Source organism: Myotis yumanensis, unplaced genomic scaffold, assembly GCF_028538775.1.
Source record: "Myotis yumanensis isolate MYYU_CA2020_CCGP unplaced genomic scaffold, mMyoYum1.0.hap1 SCAF_1, whole genome shotgun sequence".
NCBI classification, from domain to species: Eukaryota; Metazoa; Chordata; class Mammalia; order Chiroptera; family Vespertilionidae; genus Myotis; species Myotis yumanensis.
The window spans coordinates 191262133-191277528 of NW_027223752.1; the positions used below are offsets into that span (position 1 = coordinate 191262133).

General features: G+C 46.3%; 1 protein-coding gene across 2 annotated transcripts in view; it reads right to left on the reverse strand.

Moving 5' to 3' along the window:
* Positions 1-1629: 1629 nt before the first annotated feature.
* Positions 1630-15396, reverse strand: part of SHROOM3 (shroom family member 3) — a 157376-nt gene continuing 143609 nt past the window's right edge. For both annotated transcript variants that reach the window (XM_070394489.1, XM_070394480.1), the window contains 2 exons: positions 7466-7738; positions 1630-2651 (listed from right to left, as the gene is read on the reverse strand). In XM_070394489.1, the coding sequence (XP_070250590.1) occupies positions 2283-2651; positions 7466-7738 (642 nt within the window). In that variant the 3' untranslated portion in view covers positions 1630-2282. The remainder of the gene's footprint in view (positions 2652-7465; positions 7739-15396) is intronic.

Sequence of the window (15396 nt, forward strand, 5' to 3'; positions counted from 1 at the left end):
GCTTATTTTCTAGCTGAAGGCATTTAGAGGTTAGCAGTGAAAATTAAGCTAGTGGTTTCTTCTCATCAGAGCCCAGAGGTCAAGTCCTGTTACAATAAATACCACACCCACCGAAGAATCAGACTTCAGAGTTGTACTTGGTCCCTCACTCACTTCGTGTGTAACAACTGAACAACTTTTCAGTGGAGGGAAAGAAGAGAGGCTATCGCAGGAGGGTCACAGGCTTTCAGGGGCTCCTGGCGTGCCCAGCAGCATCACCTGCTCCTCTACTACGGGGTCACCAAGTCTGACACATATACATTAGCAAAGTGACTGAAAAAGATTGATTGCAAAATGTTCCCCGTCAAATCCTTAAGAGGAATAATTTTAAGGAGTGTTGGGAATTAGGAGCCCTAGGTCCCTACAAGCAATTACACTAAGAACAGCGGAAGACATTGACTGGCTGGCTTCAGCCTGGCCTGCTCAGCGCAAGGAGCCACTCAGTAGCAGCAATTCACAGCCAGTTACCAAGTGCGGCGATTTCAGGCTCCTGTGTTGGCCTAAGTCTGATGAAACATCGGACTCTTTTCTCTACTTCAAAATGACCATTCGGAGTGGCTGTTGGATGCTGTCACTGGTCCCACCGATGCTCTGGGAAATGGGCCCTGTGGGTGTAAGAGAGGCTTTTGAAACGTTCCTGGGAAACCAAGGTGCTGTCTTACTGGACGAGTCAGTGTATAACCTCCAAAGAGCAGAGCAACAGCTGGGGTCGACGGCTCCACTGGGTGGCCCACTGGCTCTAAGCTCATCAAAAGACATCTGTATTGGGGACCAAAACTACAGTTTAGAAATTTTAAACCAGAAGGTAAATCTCATCCAGTGATTAAATATACTAAGGAAAATTTTACTCTCTGATTCTCTAGGACTGACTCTGATTCTCTAGGACTGGCTGCTAGAGTACTTGCAGCCCAAATGAGCAGAGAGAGCTACCAGCCACAGTTCAGGCACATATGGAAAGAAAAAACTAAAGCACAGCCTAGGATGCATCACCTGCAGTGTTAATCTGTTGCCATCTACAGTGGCTCTCAACACAGCCAGGCCTCTGGCCCTAGCCTCCTCCCATGGTTCCAGTTTTAATAGACTTACTGCTTGGGCTCTTGAGTATCCTCTATAAAGTTATTGAAGCATGAAAGTGCAAAATAAATCTTCAGATGCTGAGGGAATTGTTAATGGTGGTTGGTAGGTTTGACATGAAATAAAACCCCAAACTTTAAAAAACAGCATCATTAAAACAACCTGATAACCTATCTCACTAAACAGGCTATGGTGAGCCCAAATCCTGTGCACGACTGTGTGAATTCAGTTTTGAATTGTCTTGGTAGCTGACCTTCCTCTTGTCATACAGGCTGGTGAGTCGCTGGCCTCGTTAGTAAGATACGGTTTTATCTCCCCACCAGTGATGACAGTCAGCCCTAGGAAGTGATGCGGTAGCCTTATTGCTGGAAGCTGCCTTCCCGGAGGTGTGTGCTCCTGTGGCAGGAGTAGAGTGGCGGACGGGCAGCAGTGGGACCTGGGTCCCCCAGGACTCGGTTTAACACAAGCACAGGAGGTCCCCTCGTATTTGTAAAAATAAAGCAGGCAAGTCAAGAGTTTAAGAAAAAACAAGTCTCCACACTCCATGGGACTGTCTTTGGAATTCATTTCATTAAGGTTTCCACAAAATACAAAGCTCCAACAACATAACTGTCTACGTCCACCACAAAACAGAATCAAATAAGTGGTTAGCAAACAGACATAATGATCCTTTTCATTTTTAAAAATATAAATAACAATGTTCAAGGCTTTACAATTTTCTGCGGTGTGTGTTTTTCTTTAAGGCTTTATGATGCAGACCCTTCACTAATGAGTCCTTGTACCTGTCGTCAGGATGCATGGCCCACACATAGGCAGGTCACGGTGGGTACATTCCTGAGGGTGACACACACTGATCCCTGTTGCCTAAGCCGGTTGGAAACTAAATCATCAAACACCCTCCCATCAGTTCTCACAGTTTCATTAATTTTCTTTCTATTGCAAAGTAACAATAGAAAGGGCTAAGTTCCCAGCAGCATTCAAGCTCTCAGATCAACCATGAAGGGTGAGAAGGAAAATACAGGCTTTTTCCTGGATAGAATCTTTTCTTTTTATCCAGAAACCGCCCCCCAAACCCATAGAGTTTAAACAGTGGTTTGTACTGCAACATTTTTCAGATTAAATAGTGTTGAAAGAAAGGGTGATCTTTCGGTTGGGCGTTTTAGAAGAGGTTAGAGTGGAGAGGTTACCGCTGGGAAAACACCACTGGAAATACATCCCCCCACAGGAGTCATTTCCCCCGTGAGGTCCGGGGGCAGCGCCAGGGTGCCCGCCTTGGGGATGAAATCCACGGGGAGGCTCTCCAGCAGGCACTTGACCTGCTCCTGGCCCAGTTTGATCTTGTCGTCCAGCTTTCGCTGCTCAATGAGGAGTGTTGACTTCATTTTCACAAAATGCTGGTAATCCTGGAGTTGTTCCTCCGAAAGGTAATTGCCCAGGATGTCCAGCACCACGCGCTCCCTCCGGTCCAGGTTCTCCTTGAGCTCCCGGGCATCCTCGTGCTGCCCCGCCAGGACCTTCCTCTTCTCGTTGAGAGAGCTCTGCCGGGGCAAAACGAGCAGGTGAGCTAAGGGCGAGGGTCGGCAGGACAGAGCCAAACTGCCCACAAAGACAACCTTCCACAGGACTGCAAACGTGCAGGCTTCCCTTTCAATGATCACTCTAAATTAAGGAGATTATGTTTTTGAAAATCAGCTTATTACCTTTCGACTGGGTACCCATGGTTCTCCTACTTGTGAAGCCATGTGGCAGCGTTGAGGGAGATGACCTTAAATTGACTGGGTAATGACTTGACTTGAGGCTTGTGCACTTAAAAGCACAATCAATAATCTCACTTACATGAGGTTCTTAGGAGAGTCAAAATCGTGGAGACAAAAAGTAGAATGATGGCTGCCAGGGACTAGGGGGTGCGGAAATGGGGAATTAGGGTTTAACGAGCAGAGTTTGTTTTGCAAGATGACAGAGTTCTGGAAATGGATGCACAACCATATGAATGTATTAAATATTACTGAATTGGGTACTTTTAAAATGGCTAAGATGGCAAGTTTTATGTGTAGTTTACAACAATAAAAAAATTGAAAAGGCCAAACATCAAATATTTCTATTGATAGTGGTTTTCCAAGTGTGGACCAGCAGCAGCTAACCTGAGAGTCTGTTAGAAATGCAGATTTCAGGCCCTATTTCACCTACTGGGGGGTGGGGCCTAGAAGTCTGTGGTATTCTGAGAGTTTCTTATACAAACTGAATGGTAAGGTAACATGCAATCTTTAGGGATAATGTACGTTATGGAACATTTTAATGTGTATGTGTGTGTGTTGGTTTTTACTCATCATGCTGACATACAATGAATGTCATTAACATTTTAAAAAATTTTATAATTAGCCATTCAGACTTTTCAGGCCAAAGTGATTGAGAGACATTAAAATGAAAATTAAGAAACAGATTATTTAAATATATACCTCAATACAAATTAGCTTATGTAGGGTGATGAAAGGCTTATGTGTCTTTGTCCTAATTTTCCTCAAACTAGCCTATCTTAACATAATCATGTCTAGGGGGAAAAGTGCAAAATTATAGATTTGTCTTACAAATATCTCCATTTTCATAGGCTTCTTGCACCTAATCAGAAAAACCCACCTAAAACCTTCCTCCCTGATTTTGAATGAAGGCACCTTTCAAAGTACTGTAGAGATATAAGTTAAAAAGTGAAAACCTCTCCTCACCTTAAAAAAAAGGAAATATTTTAAACACCAGAAATTCATAGAGAATGATGTAATACCTGTGTACCCATCATTAACAGTGCCAAATCTCACCATGAAACTTTTTATATTTGCTTCTGATTAAAAAGTTAGATTCAGTTGAAGCCTTACACATACTTATCCCAGTCCCATCTTTCCTTCCCTCCCCTCTTTGGCAACTATTATCCTGAATTTGGCACTTAGTGAAACACGTATTACTCCTTTTCTCATTCCTATTGGATTTTTTATAGTTTCTTAGCAAAGACTGATCATTACAAAAACTAATATTGATGTAGTATTTCGCTGGTGAGCAAGCACTTATTTGTATTTGAGAGTGTATGTGTGCATTAAGTGTTGAGTTGAATTCGATTGTAGAACAACTTCTCTCCCCGAGATCTGCTCCAGAATTCCTATCTCAGATATCTGCAGCACCCACCCAACTTGTCAAACAGGAAACTACTTTCTGTTCTACCCGCCCTCTCTTGTAACACACCTGCTAATTCAAACTCATTCTCTAACCCCATTACAACTGCCCAAATTAATGGCCTGGAGCCTTCTTGCTAGACTATTACAATAAGTCTCCCAGCTGTAAGCATCATTCTCACCCCTCCCAGGCTGATTAAGTCATAAAATTAGTTTACAGCTCTTCTTGGCCAATAGGTTAAAGAGTCCAAAGCCTACAGCATGACACATAAGGTCCGTGTAACTATTTTCTGCACTGGATACTGCTTACCCCTCCAGACCCACACTCCTCAGCGCTGCTCTGTGGCTGCATCAACTGGGCTCCCTTGCCTTCTGGGTTTGGCCAATGGGAGTCATGGGGAGAGATTGGAGGAGAAAGCAAGGGGGTATTTATCCCTGGCTCCGTCTCTGCCAGGTGGTGGTGGCTGCATTCTTTCCCCAAGGCCTCAGTGCTGTAGGACAGCCACAGCTAGAGTTCTGATGAGGACCCCCTTCCTGTTGCTCCTCCAGATCTAGAGGTAGTAATGGCTTCCCCTCTGATGCTGGCTCTAGGGGCCAGGGAGCTTCATTCTTTCTTCTTGGTTGCCATTAATCCTTCCCATACCTTCAATGATACCTCTTTTTTGTTATTTATTTTGTTTATTAGATTCCACATATTAAGTAAAATCATGTGGTATTTGTCTTTCTCTTATTTCACTTGGCATAATACCCTCTAGGTCCATCCATGTTGTCACAGATGGCAAGATTTTATTCCTTCTAATGGCTATTGTATGTTAGACTACAGTAACATCTATTGTATATATGTACCACACTACTTTATTCAGTTGTCTTTTGATGGACTCTTAGGTTGTTTCTCTATCTTGGCGATTGTGTAAATAATACTGCAGTGAAGATAGAGGTGCGTATATCTTTTGAACTGTGTTTTGGATTTCTTTGGATAAACACACAGAAGTGGAATGGCTGGGTCATATGTAGTTCCACTTTTAATTTTTTTAAGGAACCTACGTATTACTTTCCATAGTGGCTGCATCAATTTACAATCCCACAAAAATGTACAAAGTTTCCCTTTTCTACACATCCTCACCATATTGATGATAGCCATCTGACAGGTGTGAGATTATATCTCATTGTAGTTTTGATTTGCATTTCTCTAATTATTAGTGATGTTGAGCATCTTTTCATATGTCTATTGGCCATCTGTATGTCCTCTTTGGAGAAATGTCTATTCAGGCCCTTTGCTCATTTTTAAAACTGAATTGTTTGATTTCTTTGGTGTTCTGAATGCCCCTTTAAATAGAGCTATCAAAAAAAAAAAAAAATTGGGAATCTATTTCCTGTCTAATCCCTGACTACATATTTTTCTATTTTCAGTAATTCACTATTTTAAAAAATGAACCAAGTAATCACTTTATGTTCTAGACATAACAACAATATGTAAATCAGTTTTTGAAGATGCCATGGTCTTTCTTTACTTGGTCTATGATATTCCTTCTAAATCATGAAGCCTTTCCATTCTTACTCTGCTTACAAATACGAAATTCTTCCCAGTGGTCGGCAGACTGTGGCTCGCGAGCCACATGTGGCTCTTTGGCCCCTTCGGTGTGGCTCTTCCACAAAATATCGGCTCTTCCACAAAATACCGACTTCTGTGCATGGGCCATGAAGTTTCAATCGCACTGTACGTGCGCGCCCGCACGTGGTATTTTGTGGAAGAGCCACACTCAAGGGGCCAAAGAGCTGCGGTTTGCCGACCACAGTACCTAGACTATTAAGCATCACTTGCGTGAAGTCTTTCCCCGCCTCACCCCACCCGCTGAGAAGTGTTTCTGGGCTCTGCCTTGATTGCTGTGCTGCAGCATACTGGACCCATTTGCTGCTTCCATACTGGTTTTCCTCACTGCTGGCGAGTTCCTGCAGGGCGGGGCCTGTGCTGTAGCCAGTGTTCATGCCTAGCACACACAGAACCTGACACAGTACAGGTTCTCGTTTGCTGTTTGCTGTTTGCTGAGTGGGAGGAAGGAGGAAAGGAAAGCCTTCCAAGGCAGATACTATTAGACAGTTCCCAGCAGAGGCAGCTCAGGCTCAGCACACTTCCAGGAAGAGGGCTCCCACTGCAGTGGAGCTGCAGAAAGTTTCTGGATACGCAGTCACAGTCCCAAATGCTTACCATCTGGACTTTTTCTAATCTCTTGGAAAAAAGACATCATTCCTTTTAATAAAAAAAAAGTACACACACACACACACACGCTCACTAGGAGAAATAATTGGGAAATCCCTGATAGCATTAAAAGACAGAAAGAGCTGTAGATAGGAGGAGGAGCCAGAGAGCAAGGGAGCATACTGATGGCTGGAGCATTTACCACTTTGCTTGTGCGTGTGTACACATTATAGCTACGTTTATTGTCTGACTTCCCTTGGTAAGTTAGTTCCCTGAGAGCAGGGGTCTGTCTGTTTTGTTCCAAGATATATCCCAAGTGCCCAGAGCAGTCAGTGGCACATACTAGACACCCAGCAGACGTATGTTACACAGATGAGTAGATGAAGAATGCTCTATGGCAATGGAATAAGTTCAATGAGGTGAATAAAACCTGGGGTCTGCAGCAGGACTCCTCCTGTCCTGGCTCTGTCACTCACTCCATGAGCCTGCACATAGAGAGTCAGCCCACAGTGCCTCACCGAGGAAGAACTAGAAGTTGATCCAGGATCAGCACCACTGTCATCACCTGTCCTCTTCCTTCCAGGAAGGGGTGTGGTAGCGACACTTGGGTGCATCCTCCCCGAGGGCTTGCAGCCTCCAGGTGAACTGCAGATTCCCTGGGGCGTAAGCTCATGTTCCTGCGCCCTCTCCTCATCCTCCAAAGTTCTGTTGTCCCTCTCTCTCTTTTTCCAAGGTCAACCCCCATTAGAAAGGAAGGAAAGAAACCCTGGCACCTGTGTTTTCACCCTCCTAAGTGTTCCCTGAGCCTGCAGGATCAGCTTTACATCTTGGCAGGGAACGTGCCTTCTCCGTTTCCTGGTTATCTATACTTTGGACTTCCTCCCTGCCCCAAGTAGATTGTCATCTTCTTGAGAGAAGGGACCGTGTCTTACTGTGCTTCTCTGTGTACATGGGCTCAGAGGGAAAATGTGTTGAATGGAATTGCTAGGCCACCTACCCTTTCTTCTTTACTGGCATCTTCACCAAGACCGCTGAGGGCGTTCTCCACGCGAGCCAGGCGCCCCGAGAGGGAGAGCAGCAGGCTGACCACCTTGTCCAGGTCCCCGATGAACATCTTGTACTTGTCAAACTCGTTGGGCTTGCAGAGCTCACTGATCAAAGCCTCCACCTCTTCTCCCAAGGCGTTATTGAGCTTGATGTCCATTAGCAGGCTCCCCTTGGCTTCCTGCAGAGTCTCAAGCTTGTGGGTGAGGCTTCCAATCAGCTCGGCCTGGAACCACAGAGGAGACCCACGGCAAAGGTTAGCCAACCACATCCCGTCTTTTCTTCAAGGCTCACCTGAAGGTCCCCACTCTATATGGCCTGCGCCCCAACATGAGGGCAAAAGACCCCTTCCTTTCTCTGAATATCCACAGCTGTCTTCTTGGAGCCTATGAATCCTAACAGGCCAACACACACATTGCCTCTTAATATTTTCCAACAGTGTTATGCTCTGTACAGCTCTGACTTCCCAACTGGTTTATTAAATACTTACTTTTAAAAGTCTTTTAAAAGACATAATCTCATTTGATCCTCACAACAATACCATCCAGAAGCAGGTAGGGTAAATATTCTTGTTTTACAAATAGTGAAGCCAAGAGTCAAAGAATTACGGGACTTGCCCAAGATCACAGAGTTGAGTTGAATATTAACCACAGATACCATTCATAGAGCAATGACTACATGCTAGACCAGGGGTGGGCAAACTTTTTGACTCGAGGGCCATAATGGGTTCTTAAACTGGACCGGAGAGCCGGAACAAAAGCATGGATGGAGTGTTTGTGTGAACTAATATAAATTCAAAGTAAACATCATTACATAAAAGGGTACGGTCTTTTTTTTTTTTGTTTTATTCATTTCAAACGTGCCGGATCCGGCCCACGGGCCGTAGTTTGCCCACGGCTGTGCTAGACACTATATGAGACACTGTACACAGATGATCTCATTTATTCTTCCCAACAATTTTGTAGTGAACACTATTTTATCCACACAATAGGCGAGGAAACGAAGACTCAGTGAGGTGACGTGAGGTCTGACACAGGTACCAGTAGGTGGGGCAGCTTTGAATGCAATCAGCCTGACTGTAGGGGCTCTCATGGGCAATCTGATAAACTAGGAGCCCAGTTCACCAACTCGTGCTCCTTGAAGGGAACTGTTGGCCGCGAGTCTGTGGTGGGCACAGGGGCGGGTCTCGGCCCATGCTCCGCGTCCCCGCCCGGCCCCTCCCGCCGTGGACCCAGTTCCGTCTGCTGGAAGTCTTGATCCTGCCACCGCCGCTCCCACACGCTGACAGTGCCAGTCCCACTCACACCCACTGATGGCACAGAGCGATTGGGGCTGCCCTGATTGCAGGGGGAGGTGGAGAAGCCCTCAGGGGTGATTGGGGCCAGCAGCTGCTGCTTGCAGTGGCTCCAGCTACAGGTGTGAGTGGGGCCGGTGCCAGCAGTAGGTACAAGCAGGGCCATCGCCGGTAGCAGGTGCGAGAGGTGACTGCTGGCCCCAATTGCCCCTCAGGAGCAGGGGGAGGTGGAGAAGCCCGGAGGGGTGATCAGGGCCGGCAGCCGCCGCTCGCACCTGCTGACGGTGCTGAGTTATCAGAGCTGGCACAGTGAGTGTGAGTGGTAGCTTTGGTGTTGGCAGCGGGTGCAAGGGCCAGGTGGGACTGCAGCACATGGGAGCAAAGAATTTTCAGTAACCACCAGAGGCTTGCCCCAGTGACAGTGACCAGTGCCCTGCCTTGGTCTGGCATTTCTGCTCACCTGCTCCACCATCCCGCCGGCTGATGCCTGCCATGTTCCATGCTCTGCCCCCTGCTGCCGATGCCTGCCCTGTTCTGTGCGCGCCCCTGGTGGTCAGCGCACGTCATAGTGACCGGTTATGCTGTTGTTCGGCTATCACACCATTTGGTTTATTTGCATATTAGTCTTTTATTATATAGGATATGCACACGAGACCGTTACCAGAATTCAGTTCCTTGTCCTTTCCATTGCACCCCTCACTGTCTCCATTTATTAGAGCCATGTAATTTGCCACCTTAATTGCTACATATATAAAACAGTTACACAAATAGCCAATATATTTAATTGAAGGGATAAAGTAAAGGTCTTAGTGGTTTCAAGCTTGACTTCATTTATATGAAGCGTCTACTATTTCTTTGAGGCAAGAGAAATTAAACTCCATGGCTTTTGATTCTTTTACTTTTCTCTTAGCCTGAGGTAGCCAGATGGGAAAAGGACATAATCTTTTGGGATTAAAACCTATTTCTTTGTCATCAAAAAGGTTCCAGCTCAAGTGTGTGTGTGTGTGTGTGTGTGTGGTGTAGCTTCAGTTGGAAACTTGGTACAAAATAGTCACAATTTCTATGTCAGAGTAAATCTTCATTTTAAAAGAAGGGAAAAACCTGACTGGCATGGCTCAGGGGTTGAGCGTCGACCTATGAACCAGCAGGTCATGGTTTGATTCCTGGTCAGGGCACATGCCCAGGCTGTGGGCTCAATCCCCAATGTGGGGTGTGCAGGAGGCAACTGATCAATGATTCCCTCTCATCATTGATGTTTCTATCTCTCTCCTTCTCCCTTCCTCTCTGAAATCAATAAAAACATATTTTTAAAAAAAGGAAGGGAAAAATAGAAATAGTTTTGACTAGCAGAATTAAAGGGTACTGATGACTTTTTGTATTACTTCTTCAACCTCAGCATCAGAGGATAAAATAATCACAATGATAAAGGGGAATATTTATTTCTACACAATCTGCCCATCTTGGAGTTGGCCCACGAGATATACTTCAATCCTAAGTCAGGTTCATAATGTTCTTGAAATGTCCAAGTTCTGGGTGACATCCTATTGTCTTCTCAACATGTCTAATCCCGGGGCTGCAGGGTAATTAAATATCATTTGGCCCTGACCAGGGGTTTCAAATTGGTTGGAGCATCATCTTGTACACCAAAAAGCTTGCAGGTTTGATTCCTGGTTGGGGAGCATATGGGAAGCAACTGATCTATATTTCTCTCTCTCCCCTTTCCTCTCTCTCTCAAATCAATAAACATACCCTCGGGTAAGGATTAAAAAACATTCCTATCTGCTGTACCCTCTCATCATGGGTTATAATCTCAGAATTCCTCAAGCTATTTTGTTAAGACGAAGTCAATGCAAAAGACAATTTTAGTGATGGAAAACTACGTGTATAATAGAGGCCCAGTGCACGGCTTCGTGCACCGGTGGGGTCCCTCGGCCTGGCCTACAGGGATCGAGCTGAAACCTGGCTGAAGCCGGCTCTCTGACATCCCCCGAGGGGTCCTGGATTGTGAGAGGGAAGTTCTCGGGTGACAAATCCCAGAATTGGGCTCCCACCTCTCTGGTTCCGGGTGCGTCACCTGAGAACCACTGCTGCCAAGTCACTGCAGCTTGGCAGCTCCTGCATTGAGCGTTTGCCCCCTGGTGGTCATTGTGTGTCATAGCCACCGGTCGGACAGTCACTTAGGCTTTTATATATATAGATATGGTTGTTACAATATTCAACTAAAGAGTCTCAGCCCAGAAAAATGCAGGTGGGAGAGACTATTACTTAGTGTTAATTGCTTAACTTTCCTTATAGTCTCCTAGAAAATTCATTGTTTTCCAAAAAACAATTCTGGCTGGTAGCTATGGTATTTGCCTGCAAGACAACCTGCTAGGTACCTCCAGCAAACCTCCCAGCAGGATGCTGCGCTCCTGCTCTGTGATGTCAGGTCCTGTGATAGGAACAGCAAGGACACGGATGGACAGCAGTGGGGAAAGAAGCACTGCCTGCTACCACCACGCCCCACAATCCTGCCGGTCAGGGTTAGGTTGACTGAGACCCTCAGATCGATGACTGAGACCCTGACAGGGACATGAAGTCAGGCCAGGATTCTTTAACCTCTTAGCTTGCATTTCCTAGGCTTGTCACTCTGAATGCCACTGGATGATACTTTCCAAGAGAAAACCAGGTTATACCCAAGTCCCAAGAGGTAGTTAACTGAGCAGCAATGTTCCTCTCACTCCAACCAAAGGAAAGGCCTCCTGCTTATTCAAGTGTTTTGCAATCCATTTCAACTTCATCTTGAGAAGTATAGTCTCAAAAAAGGCTTTTAACAAACTAAATAGTGGAAAGAAAAGGTAACAGCCTCTGGTTTTCCCTTATATTACTTCCTTTGAAATTAATATTGTGTGAAGGAACTCAAAGCACTTTTATTAATAATTTAATTCATATCATTAAAAAATTCTCATTATGGCGCTGTCGCTGGTATTTTAAGGGACAGTATGCTAATTTTTTAATTTGCAAATAAGCAGAAACCAGTAAGAATAAGTCTGTCCTCACATGTAGGGGTGAGTGGTGAAGATAAGCAAGAACTCTTCCTCTGCATTTCTCCTGAACTTGGTTCCCCAACTTTTTCAGGCTCTTTCAATCTAAGTCAGGCTGTACTGTCCTTGAAATATTCTCGTGCTGAAGGGGTAGCCACCGAGTAAGCAGAGCTCAGTGGGCAAGGACGGGCCAAAGAAACTGACACAGCTGATCAGCCATCTGTGATCAGGCTCAGTAGTCTCATTCACTGCTTTGGTTTCCAAAGGCATCAATGCTGGGCCGAGCTGTACACCCTCAGAGCTGTGAACTCCAGACTTCATGGTATGAGTAAGAGCAGAACGAGATGAAAAGGCCTAGGAGTGGCCCATGAAGGCTTCTTTGGGGAGGACCAATACACGTTTTGTGGCACTGTGATTTCTGAAAGCTGTTTGCTGGGACGTAATATGATATTGCAACAGCTCGGCCATATATGCTAATACAAGTATACTAAGCAGTCGACTCAGTCACTTGTGGCCCAAATGTTGCATATTTGAATGGTATTTGAATTTTTAAATTTTGCCACGCCCTTAAAATATGGACATTTGGATTTTAAAATGCAGTTAAAAGGGATTTGAGTAACTGAAGGCAGCAAGGGAAAGCTGGCTATACTAAATAGCCATTTCTTTGCCAGCAGATAGATCTCTTCCAAAAAAACCTACCAACTTCCTGCAGAGTTCACTGGAGAGAGAGAAGAGGTATTTTGGGTGTGTGTGTTTTTTTTAAAAAACAACAACATACTAGTCTCTTGGGAGCTACCGATTTGCAAAATCCCTGGCATTTATCCACTTCTCATCTGGGATAAACTTACCTCAACCTGTGTGAGGTGCTATTTATAAGGGTTCTTTCTCTAAACATAGTTTAGCAGGCCCTCCCTTCCTCTTCACCATCTGCACACAGCAACCCTACTGGGCCCTGTCCCATCTCCTTCCTGCTCCAGGGAAAACACGGACCAGGAGTCAGGAGACGGGCTGTGACAGAAAAGTCACCATCAGGCATCGACTGACCTTCTGGGTCTGGGCCTGCTCATCTCACCACAGCAGGGGGATAATAAGACCTGCCTAAAACTAGTAACAAGTAATGTTTCTGCACTGAACTCCTCTGTGCCAGGCACTGTTTAAGTGTTTTACTAGTCCATTGCCACCCCCGACCACCGGATGGGATAGATACTGTCATTATCCAGGTTTTACTTATTTAACTTGCCCAAGCTCATGTGGCTATACAGTGCCAGAGCCAGGCTTAGACCCAGGCCCTCTGGCTCGGCTTTTAATCGCTGCATTAAAATAGCCGATAGGAATATTATGAAGCTCCCATCAAATAAATGCTGGCTATTTGTGTGAGTGCGAGTGTGCTATCATTAACATTAGGCAACGCTTTGAAGAGCACATGCTACTCATTTTAGGGAGATGCCTCTAGGGCAGGGGTGGGGGGCATCCAGGCCACGAAAGGACCCATGAAATCATTTGGTCTGGCCCTGGCAAGGTCTTAGGGCTGAGTTAATTAAATGTTTGACCAAATATAGCAGGCTAATTTTTAAGTTGCTAATTTTGTATGGGAAATCCAATCTAATAAAAGAGTAATATGCAAATTAAACATCACTTCGCTATAAAGATGGCGGCACCCACAGCCAATAAGGAGGGAATATGCAAATTGACGTGACAAGGTGAGAGGTGGAAGGTGGCTCTGGGCTAGAGCGAAGGCAGAGAGGCGGCTCCGGGCCGGAGTGAAGGTGGTGCCTGCAGCCAGGGGAAGGAAGGCCTATTCTTGCATGAATCTTTGTGCATTGGGCCTCTAGTGGTGTTATAAATATCCAAACGGCCCTTGGCAGAAAGAAGGTTCGCCCCCCTGCTCTAGGGGCATACTCAAGGTCTCTCCACCCCACCCCCGAGCTTCACCTTCTGTTCCGAGAACTTGTGCTGACAGTGTTGCCAATATGTCATGTAGACACAGTTGGCCTCTGCTGATTGACTGTCTTCCTCTCAAACAAGAGTAATTCAGGACTCCTAGCCACGGGCGGGGCTCAGGGGCAGGGAATTCAGGGCCTGCTAGGAAAACCCAGGGAGGATCCAGGCAGCAACCCCGGGCTGTTTTCTTAGCTGAAGTTCACCCAGAGAAGTCAGGGGCCGTTTGTCCAGTGACAGCAGTGGAATCAAGCCTCTCTCCTGTGGTGTGACCCATCGAAACAGAAAGGCCCGGGGCACCCGACTGCCATACAGAGGTCCTCTGTCAAGAGCGGCTCCTCACCATTTCCTTTGGGAAGGCTGGTGCCAGAAAGCTGTCCCATCTACTTAGTATGGTCTCTCGGTATCGGGAATCTCTGATACACAACAAACAGTATTTCTTTAAATTCAACGAAGCTCCTTCTCCTCCCTCCCTAAATGACCTTCCTGCTTTTCCTGTTTCAGTCACGACACTCAACCTCGGCCAGGAACGTGGGAGTCATCCTCGGCCCTCGCCTCTCTTCCATGCTTCACATCTAATCTGGTACCGGTTCTATTTTACCTTTTTTTTCAATCCGTTTCTCACTGCTTCTACTGTTGCCCTTAGACCTGTGCCGTCACTCCCTGGACAGCTGTGACATGCTCCCTACTGCCCTCTCTTCCTCCTTGTACAGCTGCTGCAATGCAGATCTCCCTGCTGATAAACGGTGTGTGTGTGTGTCTGTGTCCCCATGTCCTCATACAGCTGCTGCAATGCAGATCTTCCTGCTGATAAACGGTGTGTGTGTGTGTGTGTGTGTGTGTGTGTGTGTCCGTGTCCTCACACAGCTGCTGCAATGCAGATCTCCCTGCTGATAAACGGTGTGTGTGTGTGTGTGTGTCCCCGTGTCCTCACACAGCTGCTGCAATGCAGATCTCCCTGCTGATAAACGGTGTGTGTGTGTGTCTGTGTCCCCATGTCCTCATACAGCTGCTGCAATGTAGATCTCCCTGCTGATAAACAGTGTGAGTGTGTGTGTGTGTGTGTGTGTGTGTCCATGTCCTCACACAGCTGCTGCAATGCAGATCTCCCTGCTGATAAATGGTGTGTGTGTGTGTGTGTGTCCCCATGTCCTCATACAGCTGCTGCAATGTAGATCTCCCTGCTGATAAACAGTGTGAGTGTGTGTGTGTGTGTGTGTGTGTCCCTGTGTCCTCACACAGCTGCTGCAATGCAGATCTCCCTGCTGATAAACCTGGCGTGGGGGGGGGGGGGGGGGGAGGGCGGTAACTCACGATGCTGGCCAAGATGGCATAACCCCCTGAAGCCTCTCTCCCTGCTTACTGCAGCCAACGTCCTAGGCTCAGAAGAGGGCTCAGTGAACTATGGCAGTGACCCGGAGGGCGGGCAGCCTCGAAGTATATCCATAATGGGGGTGAGTTTATGTGCGAGCTCTGACCTGAGAACAGCCCCCAGGCAGAACTACACAGACAGTGTGGTGGCAAAAACTCCAGGAAAAGCCCTGCCTTTAAAACCAGAGGATGAGAAACAGGGGCTGTTGTAAGCTCAAGAGTGGGGGGATTTCCTGTTTCGAAACCCCTTCTCTCTTT